Below are 14,866 nucleotides of genomic sequence, written 5' to 3'. Positions count from 1 at the left end.
TTTGGACGTCTGCACAGATCGTTCCGCCTCACCATTGCTCTGGGGATACCGTGGACTGCTTGTCACGTGCGTGAAGCCCCACGAGTGTCTGAAGTCTTGAAACTTTTCTGACGTGAATTGGGTACCATTGTCCGACACCACAATTTCTGGAACCCCGTGTCTGGAGAACAAGTCTTTCAGCTTGCCGATCACTTCTTCTGCTGTTTCCCTGGACAACTGCTCAATCTCAATGAAGCGAGAGTAGTAGTCTACGTATGACAGGTAGTTCTCTCCCCTGAATGCTAGTAGATCTACCCCTACTTTCTGAAATGGGTACTCAGGTAACTTTGAAGTAATCAAAGGTTCCTTTCGCTGTGTTGGTTTGCTTTCTAAGCAATGTCTACACCTCCCCACCATTTCCTTGATTTCCTGACCCATGCCTGACCACCAAACACACTGGTTTGCCATTTCTCTGCATTTTTGGATGCCCTGATGCCCGTCATGAATTTTACCCAGAATATCTTTTCTGTGGGAGAATGGGATTACTATCCTTGACCCTCTGACTAGTAATCCATCATGATCGCTCAGTTCATCTTTGACACTGTAAAACTCACGAGCCGCAAGTTTCACGTCTTCTTTGTATTGCGGCCAGCCCGATCGCGTGTACTCTAACGCTGTTTGAAGCGTAACATCTTCTTGTGTTGCTTTTCTGAGAGCTTCTAGCTTTTCATCTGAGACCGACCACGATGCGCGAACCGCGTCTACATGTACTTGAACATCTGTTTCAAGTGTGTTCTGTTCTGGACTCTCTGTCTCTGCCAGTGGAGATCTGGACAGAGCATCGGCGACAACCAGATTTTTCCCTGGTTCATATTCCGCGACAACGTTGTGACGCATCAGTCGCATCAACATACGCTGACACCGCAAAGGAGTGTCTGTGAGATCCTTTTTGTTAATCAGCGGAACCAAAGGTCTGTGATCTGTAATCAGCTTGAATTCCGGTAACCCTGTAAGATACCTTTGAAATTTTTCGCACGCGTAGACCCCAGCAAGACATTCTTTTTCGATCTGCGCGTATTTGCATTCTGCTGATGTGAGTGTTCGCGAACAAAACGCGACAGGTTTGAGTTCGCCTTCATACACTTGGTATAGGACTCCGCCTAAGCCATAGCTGCTTGCATCTGAACACACGACTGTTTCGCGACCTAACTCGTAGAACGCCAGCGTTGGTGCGTTTGTGATACTCCTTTTCACCTGCTCGAACGCCTGTCGCTGTTCACTATCCCAGATCCACTGTGTATCTTTGTGAAGAAGCGCGTTCAGTGGCTTAAGTATGTCCGCGAGGTTTGGAATGAACCGACCGAGGTAGTTAACCATCCCGAGAAACCGACGCAACTCGCTCACGTCTTGAGGCTCTGTCATCTCTATGATAGCCTTGACCTTTGACAGATCAGGTTGAATGCCGTCTTGGCTGATCGTGTGACCCAGAAAGTCAAGCTTCGTTTTCCTAAACTCACACTTTTCTTTGTTCAGCTTGAGCCCCGCCTGTCTTACGCGCTCTAGAACCTGCCTGAGACGTTCATCATGCTCTGCCTCAGAGTCGCCACTGACAACAACATCATCCATGAAGCAAACGACTCCGTCTATGCCTTGAAGCATGTCTTCCATGGTTCTTTGGAAGATTTCGGGTGCGAGTGAAATCCCGAACGGCAACCGTTTGAAGTAAAACCTTCCAAATGGCGTCATGAACGTTGTCAGTTTTGCTGACTCTTCCTGTAGAGGAATTTGCCAGAAACCGGAAGTCGCATCGAGTTTTGTAAAAACTTTCGCCCCTGCGAGTTTGTGTGTCATGTCTTCCAACGTTGGAAGTGTGTAGCGCTCCCGCTTGACCGACCGATTCAAACGTTTCAAATCAACACAGATGCGAACGTTTCCATTCTTTTTCAATACTGGCACGATCGGTGCACACCAGTCTGTCGGTTCGGTGACCTTTTCTATGATGCCATCCGAAAGCATGCGTTGAAGTTCTCTCTCAACTTTTGGTAACAACGGAATCGGAACGCGTCTCGGAACTGAAATGCTGTACGGTTCTGCGTCTTCATTCAGAACGATCTTGATTGGATCACATTTGACTGGGACGCCTATGTCCCCAAATGCTAAGTTGTTCATTTCATCTAGCCTCTTAACTAGACCTAGCTTCAAAGCTGTGCTCCTGCTGAGGAGACTATCTGTTTCCCCTCTCAAAACGTAAACTCTGAAGGTTGTACGCTTTCCCTTAAAGCTTGTTTGCGCTACGAACTGACCCATGTTCTCAACAGGACCTCCCGGGGACTCTAGTTTGGCATGACTAGTGTGAAGTTTGGGTCTTGGACTCATCTTTTTGAACTCAGATTCCGAAATGACAGATACATCAGCCCCTGTGTCTATTTTGAAATTGACCACCCTATTTCCTATGCTAAGGGAAACTCTCCATGGTGGTTCGTTTTCTGTGGTTTCTAGACTACCCAAAAAGAACTTCTCGCCCTGTTCAGAGTTAGTGAGATTGTCCAGTGTTTGCTTGGACCGGCACACAGACTGAAAATGGTTAGATTTACCACAGGCTCGACAAGTTTTCCCCATTGCTGGACAGACTGTACCTCTTTCGTGTGGACTGTTACCACACTTGTAGCACGAACGTTGGCCTGACTCTGCCGCCGCGCTGACTTGTGCTGCCGCCGCGCTGACTTGAGCTGCCGCCGCGATGACTTGAGCTGCTGCCGCGATGACTTGAGCTGCTGCCGCGATGGCCGGAGAAACCTTGAGCGCCGCCTCGGTGACCATGGTTACGGCCTCTTCCTCTCTGGAAACTGCTGCCGCCAACACTGGATTTGTTGACTTCGTCCACGTTGCTGCTGACGCCACGCTGCTCTGCCATCTGTGCCTTTACTTGCTCGTGCTGGCGAGCCATCGTCACTGCCTTGTCCAAATCTAGGTCTGGTTCGAGCTGAAGCTTTTGAGACAAGTTCTGATCTGTAACACCTAAGACAACTCTGTCTCGTATGGTGTTATCCCTGTCAGGGAACTCGGTGAATTCTGCTAGCTTGAACAGGTCACGAACATATTCTTCGATAGTTTCACCTTGTTGTTGGCTTCTCTGGTGGAACAGCGCTCTCTCGTGAATGAGATTTCGTTTGGGGGTGAAGTGGGTGTCAAACCGTTGCGCCACAATGTCAAAACTTTTCTGTTGTTCTGCTGTCAGAGCAAATTGTTTAAAAATGCTCTCCGCTTGTGCCCCCATTGCGTAAATAAAACTGCTAACCTGTACATCTCCGTCCTCCTTGTTGAGTTTTGACGCGAGACGAAATCTAGCAAATCTCTCGTTAAAATTAATATTAAAAGTCCTACGGTTTTGAGCCATTAAGGACTCTCTCTCCACGCTTGCCACCCGGCTGGCTGTCGAAAGTCAAAATTTTCTGGTGGTTTGAATCCTGGCATCTTGGTCTTTCTGTGATATGTCGCACGCTAATCACTCAAAGATTAATCCCGTCGCTGCCACCATGTCATGATGTCATGCTGTCCATGCACTCATAAATACTGAAACGGGTCCGTTCAAGTATAGAACTTTAATTTCAACTCATCAGGATTCTAACATGTCTTCTAGCCGCCATGTGCTAGCTCCCAGAAAGTGCTGGGCGGAAACACGTGACACGTGAATAGCACAAACGTATTGTAGTCTCGGCGAGCCATGTATGATACCATGACAATGATGTTATTCACACATACCCGTATGTAGGCCTACAGATACCGCAAAGATAAAGTTAATTTATCATTTTTGTCGAAACCAAACACACTGAAAAGAAAGGCAAACTTTTCACTCCCTTAAAACCATGTTGGCGCTGAAGTGGAGAGCAAAGTCAACCCTGATGACTCCTTTAATGGCAGATGTTTGGCGGTAAGGGGCTCCGTTCACTAAAACTTCAGCAGGACCGACGACGCACTGCAGATTATAACAGCCCGCTACACGTTGCGTGAAAGGAAAACAGGCCAAGTTCTCGTCATAATCCCCCACGCAGCATAAATAATATACAGTGCGTCGTCTGTGCCGCTGACTCTGCGCAGGTATATTCTGCCCATAAGGAGTAGAATTCCGCCACTCCATCCGACGGTCGACGCGTCAGAATTTCACGATTGTTTGAGTTTGGATAATGTGTCCTGAGGTCGGTTGGTCTCTTCTCTGTCTCTCTGTCCCTGACTCTGACTCCTTATTCTTTTTTGTCTCTGTCTCTCTCCCGATCTGACTATCTCTGTCTCGAGATCTCCCTCCCCTCTCATGTGTGTGTGTATGTGTGTGTGACAGTGTGTGTGTGTGTGTCAGTGTGTGTGTGTGTGTGTGTCTCTGTGTGTGTGTGGGTGTGTGTGTATGTGTGTGTGTGTATGCATGTGTGTGTGTGTGTGTATGTGCATGTGTGTGTGTGTGTGTGTGTGTGTGTGTGTGTGTGTGTGTGTGTGTGTGTGTGTGTGTGTGTGTGATTACTTTGTAACATTCGTCTGGTGATCTTTAATGTCGTATTTGCAACAGAGAGAGAGAGAATTGAATTGAATTGAACTTTATTTAACAAGGATTAAGATTTAAGGCTACGCCTTTTCTAACAATCTGTCCTTGTGAGAGAGAGAGAGAGAGAGAGAGAGAGAGAGAGAGAGAGAGAGACCGAGAGATACAGACAGAGACAGAGAGACAGAGAGACAGAGAGAGAGGGGGGGGAGAAAAGAGAGAGAGAGAGACAGAGAGAGAGACAGAGAGACACAGAGAGAGAGAGAGGGGGAAGAGAGAGAGAGAGAGAGAGAGAGAGAGAGAGAGAGAGAGAGAGAGAGAGAGAGAGAGAGAGAGAGAGAGAGAGAGAGAGAGAGAGAGAGAGTCTTGGTAGCCCCTCACCCTCTCCAACAAAAAAAAACTGAAGAAAGTTAACAGAACAAACTATAACCTATTAATCACCCATCCATTTATCCTTGTAGCTATAACCTCTTTCTATCATCCATACGTGCACCCACACTAAGATTTTCCCCGTCATTCACAAACTATTTTCGCTGCCTTTCTCTTGACAAATTGCATCGCAAACACGAAGATACAATGCCCGGCAATTGACTCTCATAGATTGCTCCCTACCCGTTTCAGTGCAAGTGTTTACCCGGGTAGCCAACCACCTGAAATCATTGCTCCAAAAGTTCAAATGCAACATCCGGCATAATGTGAACGGGTGTGCATTGACACCTCAGTTTTCAGACCTTCCGGTTTAAGACTTTTTCCCCCTTTCAAGACCCGATTATTTCCTCAGGTTTTCTCTTCATCGAAAAATCTAAATTTAAAGCAATGTTTAGACTCTCGGGCTTCTCTCCTCATTAAAAAAAATATATATTCTCACCTGTTTAGAGGTCTCACAAGGCCGGTTCCACTGTAGTTGACACACTCGAGTCATCACCTGTGTGAGTGGTGTTTTGCCGAGTGTAATATAGCGTGAGTGTTTTCTCTGAATAGCGCTGGAGATGGTAGTGTGAATGCAGGAGTTGGCAAAGGTATGCGAAAAACTTCTGACAGCGAAACAGGGAAGTCAAAGAGTTTTGTTCTTCCATGCGACACAGCTGCAAAGATGAATGACTTCAAAGAAAGGAGAAAAAAAAAATAAAGAAAGGAAGGAAGGAAAAGAAAACAAGAAGCATGCAGAGGAAAAAAAAAACCCACCTCTGCCTTCTCCCGCCGCCGCCACGACCACAGATCATCACCACGATTCCCCCAACAACAACAATAATAACAATAACAAACAAGCAAAAACAAAACAAAAACAAAAACAAGCACACAAACCATCTAACATACCACCCCCCCCCCCTCAATAAAAAAAAGAAAAAAAGAAAAAAAAAAAGAAAAAAAAAGAAAAAAAGGACAACACACATTCTCCCAAGACAGAAAGAAAGAAAGAAAAAATTCTGCAAATAACACCTGTGTCTTTTATTCATACATATGCATATGAGTGTGCCGAAAGTATGTTTTTGCATAAGCGTGCCCCAAAAATAGCAGATAAAGATTCGACAACAATAGACGAAAATCAAATAAGGAAGTTTTAAAACGCAGAAAAGCGAGAGAGAGAGAGAAAGGGAAATTATGCAAAGCAAATCTTTTACATAGCCCTGCAGGCCCATTCGGAGGTTTTTCTCTGAACGGTTGGCGACATTGCTGTCACTGTTAAATGCATATCTGTCTGGGTTTCCCAAGATTTAAAATTACGAAGAGACTAAAATGCGATGACCAACGTTATCGTTCATGAAAACTATGACTGGAATATTGTTAAAAAAAAGACAGCGATAACAACAACAACCATTTGTTCTATCATGATGATGACGACGACCATGATGATGGCGACGACCATGATGATGGCGACGCTGATAATGAGGAAGAAGAAAAAGACAACGACGACGACGACGACGACGACGACGACGACGACGACGGTGATGATGATGATTCTGAAGACGACGATAATCAAGAAAAATTACCACGAAGAGTTTCCTCAACATTGTAACAAAATCTGCCTTCTCCTCATCGTCATCATCATCATCATCATCATCATCATCATCATCATCATCATCATCATCATCATCATCATCATCATCATCATCATCATCATCATCATCATCATCATCATCATCATCATCATCATCATCATCATCATCATCGTCGTCGTCGTCGTCATCGTCATCATCACGGTCATTGTCATGATGGTCGTCGTCGTCGTAGTCATCGTCATTCTCCTCCTGCTCCTTCTCCTCCTCCTCCTCGTCGTCATCGTTGTCATCGTCGTCGTCGTTCTCCTCCTCCTCCTTTTCGTTGTCGTCAATTGCCTCATCTTCATTATCTTGCTCCTTCTCTTTAGTCAGCTTCATATCAAATGAAAGTCACTAATCGAGTGATTGTGCAAAGATCACTCATCAAGGAAAAGGATGGAGCAATCGAGTCGACTATCGTTTATCATCTAAAAAAAAAGAAAAGAAAAACAAAGAGAGATAAACAAAACATTTGAAAAATTGGTGTAACGTAGTGAAAGTCGGGTCCGCTCCACGATCAAACATGTTAATCAACCTCGCTATCGAGGCAGGACAGAACCTGACCTGGGGTCAGTTTTAATATTCATCACACGCGCTGTGTGTGTTTGAGTCAATGTTGTGACGTGGAGTTTATCCCGCGCAGGCAAACTTTGAGACCCGCTGTTTCCCTGTTTCCCTGCTCCTAAACATTTGTCAAATCACTCGGTGACAGAGACGATTTGACAGACGGTCGGATGCCCTGTCCAATACTCAATAGCAGCCAACTCTTTACAGGCTACAGCCTGGATACTGCTTAACTGTTTGGTAACCGAGATATGCAGACATGTCTAAAGCTGCAGATAAAAAAAACCGATAGGCGGTCGGATGCCCTTTTTTTAAGCAAGCATCGCTTTATATGCTTCAGTTTCGATGATACTGTCAAGCTGTTTGGTGACCGAAATATGCGGCATCTTTATTCAGAGTTGCAACTCGCGTGAGCAAAGACGATTTGAATCCAACGATTTCCTTGTATCCTTGCTCTTAAAGTTGAACGATATCCACAAAAAGCCACGGAGACAGTTGTTAAAAAAGGGATGTCTCCAAGCTTGGCCCACCTTAGTAGGTCCCAGCCTGGAGATGTCTCTTTTTTAACAACTGTCTCAGTGGCTTTTTGTGGATATCGTTCAAAATGTCAAATCACTTTGTGACAGAGAAAGCCTGACGGAGGGATGCTTTGTCACATAAGCAGCATCTCTGTGTATGTTGAAACAGTAGTGTATGTGAAGAAATATTGCGTATAAGCTGTATCGAAAAATGCCCGGATACCATGTCTCATAGCAAGCATCTTCTTACATATTACAGCGTGGATATTGCTTAGCTGTTTTGTGACCGAAATATGCAATCGTTTTTGAAGCATATAGTCTTCTTCAAGAGTTGCAACTCCCAAGGTGCAGGCTTTATTTCCGCTAGTAGTTCATTTGAGCAGACTGCTATTCTGTGGGAGTATGTTCGTGACCCCACCGTACCCCAAACCATCGATCTGCAAGTATGAATGCCAACCAGCGTTTGTGAAGATGCATTTGCCTCCCCCAACCCCGTATATTTTTTGTTTTCTGATTGTTTCACTTCACATGTAGCTGCATAAAACAACTGTTCAGACCTAGATGGATGCATTGCTCAGCAATGCAAAGCAAATATGTACTAAAATGGCAAACTAAGCTCATTTAAGTAACGTGCCGAAATATTGATGATAGATATAAACGTAACCTGGTTACTGGTGTGTTTTCTTTTTATTTAAACTAAGCTCTTCGGAAACTTTTTATTGACGCTGAGACATAAACAAAAACAGCAGAGAAAACAGCGTTAATTGCAATTAACTCGTCAAGGTAGATGAGACACTTTAACAATTGTTCGCCGTCACTACGACTCACTTTCCGTGCTATAAAAGACAACAACATGCTTGGCTGCATGCCAAGTTCTGATGAACCAGAAACTATTAAAACAGCGAAAAATTGCACTGGATGTTTAAAGTTGACTGACTCAGTTGAATACAAAGTCAATTAGATGAGAGTTTGCAGCTACAAAGGACGCGTTTTCTACAGACGCAAAAAGATGGAAAACGCTGTCAGATGACAGGGAAAATAGATGGTGGAAAAAAGTGCGAGACACGAAGCGTGGATACAAAGACTTACAGTGCAATGTGCAACTGCAGCTAAAATGTAATTACAGTTGAAAGAAGCAAGCACAAAGGTACAGAGAGACACAGACAGCAGAATGTAGGACTGTATAACTCATGTGTGTGTGTGTGTGTGTGTGTGTGTGTGTATTTGTGTGTGTGTATGGTGTGTGTGTGCGTGCGTGTGTGTGTGTGTGTGTCTGTGCATGTGTGTGTCTGTGCGTGTGTGTGTGCGTGTGTGTGTCTGTGTGTGTGTGTGTGATGAAACACATTATGATACTGTGCCAATCTGTTCTATGATTGAACAGTGCAAACTTTATATTACATTGTCAGCCAAATCTAATTTATCATACGTATTTAGGAAGCAGCTGTTATACTTTGAAAAGAGATAGACAAACAAACGGACAGACTAACAAACAAAAAGACATTGAAGATTCTGATCAGAAGAAAATAAGCCCAGACATGTTCAGTTGCTTGCTAAACAGGAACAGGATAGATAGGAATGTGCGCATAGCAACACCCCACCCGTGACAGTTTGCCATGCATCAGTTGCCGCTCCAATCAGTGACGTAGATGATGCCGGCTTGAGAGAGTGAGAGAGGTGCTGCCTGGTAAGCTTCTACAAAGTCTGTCTCTGTCTCTCTCTGTCTCTCTCTCTTTCTCTCTCTTTCTGTGGTCATGTTACACTGTTAGGACCAAAGTGGGTTTTTTTCTTGAGAGAGAGAGAGAGAGAGAGAGAGAGAGAGAGAGAGAGAGAGAGAGAGAGAGAGAGACACACACACACACACACACACCGCAGAGAGAGAGAGAGAGAGAGAGAGAGAGAGAGAGAGAGAGAGAGAGAGAGAGAGAGAGAGAGAGAGAGAGAGAGAGAGAGAGAGAGAGAGAGAGAGAAAAGAGATGCTGTCATGCTACGTCGAGCGTCTCTCACACTCTCTGTACAGTACGCCATCTACAGGTAATGCTTGAGTGGAGCTGGGGAGAGATGCTGCTACGCTTGGCCGAACATACCATTCTCTCCCTCCGTACGTTCCATGTGCAAAGAAAGGATCGACGTTTCCACTCCAGTGAACGTCAATTGCGCATCTTTTGAAACCAGCTTTTCAACAAACATCCCTCCGTTCTTCCTCTTTCCTTGGCAACTTTCCAGTCGCACATGGACACACACAACATCATTTTCCTGTGTTTCTACGTACGAGTATGAATAATTTTCGATCTAGAGTGAATGTTATGTGTGTAGTTTTTTTTAGGTAAATGTAGTGTTCTCGCGTTTGAATATTTGATATGTAGTTGAAGGGGAGGAGGAGGTGAGAGAGGAGAATGCGAGAGAGAGAGAGAGAGAGAGAGAGAGAGAGAGAGAGAGAGAGAGAGAGAAAGAGAGAGGTGGGGGAGGGAGGAGGTGGAGAGAAGGAGACTACACACACTCAGAGGTTGACAAAACCAGTGCATCTCAAGGGTTGCATTAGATCCCACAGTAACAACATCCACAACTAACTTAATCCGCCCTTCTCATATTTCGAACAGGATTTTCCAGTTCCTGTAAAAAAAAAGTCATTTTATGACGTATTATTTTTCACACACACACCCACCCGCCAACCCCTCAAAACTTGCACATCATTATGTGTCTTGTCTCGTTTGTTGCTTGAGAAGCTGAAACCCAACCTTTTGAGAAGCTGAAAGTACAGTAGAACCCAACCTTTTGAGAAGCTGAAAGTACAGTAGAATCCCAACCTTTTGAGAAGCTGAAAGTACAGTAGAATCCCAACCTTTTGAGAAGCTGAAAGTACAGTAGAATCCCAACCTTTTGAGAAGCTGAAAGTACAGTAGAATCCCAACCTTTTGAGAAGCTGAAAGTACAGTAGAATCCCAACCTTTTGAGAAGCTGAAAGTACAGTAGAATCCCAACCTTTTGAGAAGCTGAAAGTACAGTAGAATCCCAACCTTTTGAGAAGCTGAAAGTACAGTAGAATCCCAACCTTTTGAGAAGCTGAAAGTACAGTAGAATCCCAACCTTTTGAGAAGCTGAAAGTACAGTAGAATCCCAACCTTTTGAGAAGCTGAAAGTACAGTAGAATCCCAACCTTTTGAGAAGCTGAAAGTACAGTAGAACCCAACCTTTTGAGAAGCTGAAAGTACAGTAGAACCCAACCTTTTGAGAAGCTGAAAGTACAGTAGAACCCAACCTTTTGAGAAGCTGAAAGTACAGTAGAACCCAACCTTTTGAGAAGCTGAAAGTACAGTAGAACCCAACCTTTTGAGAAGCTGAAAGTACAGTAGAACCCAACCTTTTGAGAAGCTGAAAGTACAGTAGAAACCCAACCTTTCGAGAACCATACCCCACCCCCCCCCCTATTATGAGACTCCCTCCCATCTAAGATCTTGTTTTCCCAGACTGTGTGTTCATAACTTGTGTAAAAGATATCATTTCCGATTTTCTCAGTTTTGTAGAGGTCCTAAAAGAGGGATTCCACTGAATTCCAAAAATTGAACTCGGCTCCACCTTCCTTTCATTTCAATCTCCCTCCCCACCAAACTGCCTGTCTGTCTGTTTGAGTTTGTCCGCCTGTCTGTCTGTCTATCTATCTGTCTGTCTCACGATCTTCCTCCCTTTCTGTGCATGACAAAATTCCCCATCTTTCTCCCTTTCTGTGCATGACAAAATTCCCCATCTTTCTCCCTTTCTGTGCATGACAAAATTCCCCATCTTTCTCCCTTTCTGTGCATGACAAAATTCCCCATCTTTCTCCCTTTCTGTGCATGACAAAATTCATCATCTTTCTCCCTTTCTGTGCATGACAAAATTCCCCATCTTTCTCCCTTTCTGTGCATGACAAAATTCCCCATCTTTCTCCCTTTCTGTGCATGACAAAATTCCCCATCTTTCTCCCTTTTTGTGCATGACAAAATTCCCCATCTTTCTCCCTTTTTGTGCATGACAAAATTCTCCATCTTTCTCCCTTTTTTTGCATGACAAAATTCTCCATCTTTCTCCCTTTCTGTGCATGACAAAATTCCACATCTTTCTCCCTTTTTGTGCATGACAAAATTCTCCATCTTTCTCCCTTTTTGTGCATGACAAAATTCCCCATCTTTCTCCCTTTCTGTGCATGACAAAATTCCACATCTTTCTCCCTTTCCGTGCATGACAAAATTCCACATCTTTCTCCCTTTTTGTGCATGACAAAATTCCCCATCTTTCTCCCTTTCTGTGCATGACAAAATTCCCCATCTTTCTCCCTTTCTGTGCATGACAAAATTCCACATCTTTCTCCCTTTCCGTGCATGACAAAATTCCACATCTTTCTCCCTTTCCGTGCATGACAAAATTCCCCATCTTTCCCCTTTCTGTGCATGAAAAAATTCCCCATCTTCCTCCCTTTTTGTGCATGACAAAATTCCACATCTTTCACCCTTTCTGTGCATGACAAAATTCCACATCTTTCTCCCTTTTTGTGCATGACAAAATTCCACATCTTTCTTCCTTTCTGTGCATGACAAAATTCCACATCTTTCACCCTTTCCATGCATGACAAAATTCCCCATCTTTCTCCCTTTTTGTGCATGACAAAATTCTCCATCTTTCATCCTTTCCGTGCATGACAAAATTCCCCATCTTTCTCCCTTTCTGTGCATGACAAAATTCCCCATCTTTCTCCCTTTTTGTGCATGACAATTTCTCCCCGCTTGTACATGACAACATGTTCTCTGTATGTACACGACAAAAATTGTCCTGTCCATAAATGACAACACTCTTCATGTCTGTGCACGACAAGACGTTCACTATCTGATCATGACAAAAAAATCTCCCAGTCTGTGCATGACAAAAATGTTCCCAGTCTAAACATGACAACATTCTCCCTGTCTGTACATGACAAAATTCTCCCTGTCTGTGTATGACAACATTTTCCTTGTCTGTGCAAGACACAAGTCTCCCTGTCTGAACATGACAACATTTTCAATTTTTATCCCTCTCTATGTATGACAACATTCCATATCTTTCTCTGTTTCCGTGCTTGAAAACATTACCCATCTCTCCCTGTCTGTGCATGACAAAATTCTTCCTGTCTGTACATGACAAAATTCTCCATCTCTCTCCCTGTATGTGCCTGGGTAAGTATAACGACAACGCCAAAGTAACCCCTGTGTACCTTGGAGTGCGTCACAGAGCGTGACGCCCCGGCTACAATTTCCCTCCCTGCCTCATCACGTGCGTCTCACTCGTCTCTTGTCATGGGTCTCCTCTCATCACCAGTCGGGTCTACGTGTCGAAACCGTAAAGAGCTTTTTAAAGAATAAGTCACCGTCATTTTTTCTAAAGTGCATCACAAGAAAATGTGCCTCATAGGCTTAGAGACCTGTGGAACCATCTGTCAGTCCTTTCATTTCATTTCGTTTACAACATTATCCCATGGCTGGGCAGTTTGGGTCGCTTTATCCTCCAAATGGAAAGCTAGCCAAAACAAGAGTCGCGCTACCCAGGTGTGTGCGTGTTTAGGTGCCATCAGCCACCTGCGCTAAGGGCAGAATGACCGAGGTCTTTTACGTGCCACTGTGGTGACTCAGGGGGTGAGACATGGATACCGTTTCAAGTCTGAGTCTGCCATGAAGTCCGCAGTCTTCTGCAGTTCGGCAGCGGGTCCCCAGAGCTTGGTGCCCTGTGCTGAGATGCACGAACCGAAAGTGGGTGCCACCTAAACGGGAGATAACAAACCACAGAGCCTGATTGGTTGAAATCACAACACATCTCAATTTCAACCAATCCCACACTGCGGGTGGCTCCCGTTTAGGTGGTAACCTCCTCGCGCAGCTCAGCCCAGGTTGGTGCCTTCTGGCCAGTGGTGCTGGAGAGGCCATGTCTGAAATTGTGTCTGGTCAATCTCTACACAGTCACACCTAGCAGACTCTGCTACACCTATTATCTTCCATGGGTACGCTTTCAAGTATTAGCTTCTGCAGAGATAGTGAACATGTGCAGCCTCGATCATGTATATAATATGTCGGGTTTTTTTGTTTGAAAAAAAAGTGTTGTTTCTTCCCCTACGTGGACCGGCGCTTCGTTCGCATGAGCAAGTTGACGTACCACCTGCATGATCATTATGCACGAGCACTCTCCCGCTTGTGCTCTTTCAAATATTCTCAAAATAACTCTCTCTCTCTCTGACTCTGACTCTCTCTCTCTGACTCTGACTCTATCTGTCTCCCTCCCTCCCTCTCTTTCTGACTCTCTCTCTCTCTCTCTGACTGTATTTGTCTCCCTCCCTCCCTCCCTTTCTCTCTCTGTCCCTCTCTCTCCTTCCCTCTCTCTCTGTCTCTCTTTCTCTCTCTCTCTCTCTCTCTCTCTCTCTCTCTGCACTTACCAGGTAACCATACCTTTAAAAACATCCACCCGCTTCCCACCTGGATTCCCACGCTATCCCCATCCCCATCGCCCTCCACCCGACAAGGTTGCTTGCCTCTCAAAAGCGGGTGGAGGCAGGGTTAGCTATAGGGTTGCTTTACATTCTTTCGGGGTTTTGATGCCCCGGTTGGTTGTGCATTCCTGCGTATCAAGTTATACTTGTTTCTTTTGCATCACTCGACTTTACCTGTCAACAAAGTGTGTGTGTTGTGTTGTGTGTGTGTATATATATATATATGTGTGTGTGTGTGTGTGTGTGTGTGTGTGTACGTGTGCGTGTGAATGTGTGTCTGTTTGTGTGTGTCACTGTTGGTAGGAGGGTGAATGCGCGTGTGTGTGTGTGTGTGTGTGTGTGTGTGTGTGTGTGCGTATGTATGGTGTGTGTGTGCAGTGTGGTGTGTGTGTGTGTGTACGTACGTGTGCGTGCGTGTGAATGTGTGTCTGTTTATGTGTGTGTGTGTGTTGGTAGGAGGGTGAATGCGTGTGTGTGTTGGTAGGAGGGTGAATGCGTGTGTGTGTGTGTGTGTGTGTGTGTGGTGCGTGTGTGTGTGTGTGTGTGTGTGGTGCGTGTAAGTGTGTGTTTGTGTATGTGTGTGTGTGCGTGTGTGTGTGTGTGTGTGTGATGGTGCAATGGTTGTGCGTTACGACGTGAGCGTGCCGAAACATTAAGATGTGGGTGGCCATGTTTGTAATGGGAGGTGGTGAGTTGATGGACTGCATGGTTGAGTGAGTGGACAGCGCTCCCCCTTCTCTCCTCCCTTTCC

At 44.9% G+C, this 14,866-nt stretch overlaps 1 protein-coding gene across 1 annotated transcript; it reads right to left on the bottom strand.

The window, feature by feature from the left end:
• Nucleotides 1–2,632: 2,632 nt before the first annotated feature.
• LOC138974664 (keratin, type I cytoskeletal 9-like) lies at nucleotides 2,633–6,888 on the bottom strand. The gene is made up of 2 exons (XM_070347416.1): nucleotides 6,711–6,888; nucleotides 2,633–3,207 (listed from the first exon to the last, which is right to left on the bottom strand). Exons 1-2 carry the CDS (start codon nucleotides 6,886–6,888, stop codon nucleotides 2,633–2,635), a joined length of 753 nt encoding a protein of 250 aa, XP_070203517.1.
• Nucleotides 6,889–14,866: the final 7,978 nt, after the last annotated feature.

Source organism: Littorina saxatilis, linkage group LG1 (genome assembly GCF_037325665.1).
Source record: "Littorina saxatilis isolate snail1 linkage group LG1, US_GU_Lsax_2.0, whole genome shotgun sequence".
NCBI lineage: Eukaryota > Metazoa > Mollusca > Gastropoda > Littorinimorpha > Littorinidae > Littorina > Littorina saxatilis.
The sequence above is the reverse complement of the archived record's forward strand: the minus strand, read 5'-3'. Positions and strand labels throughout refer to the sequence as shown.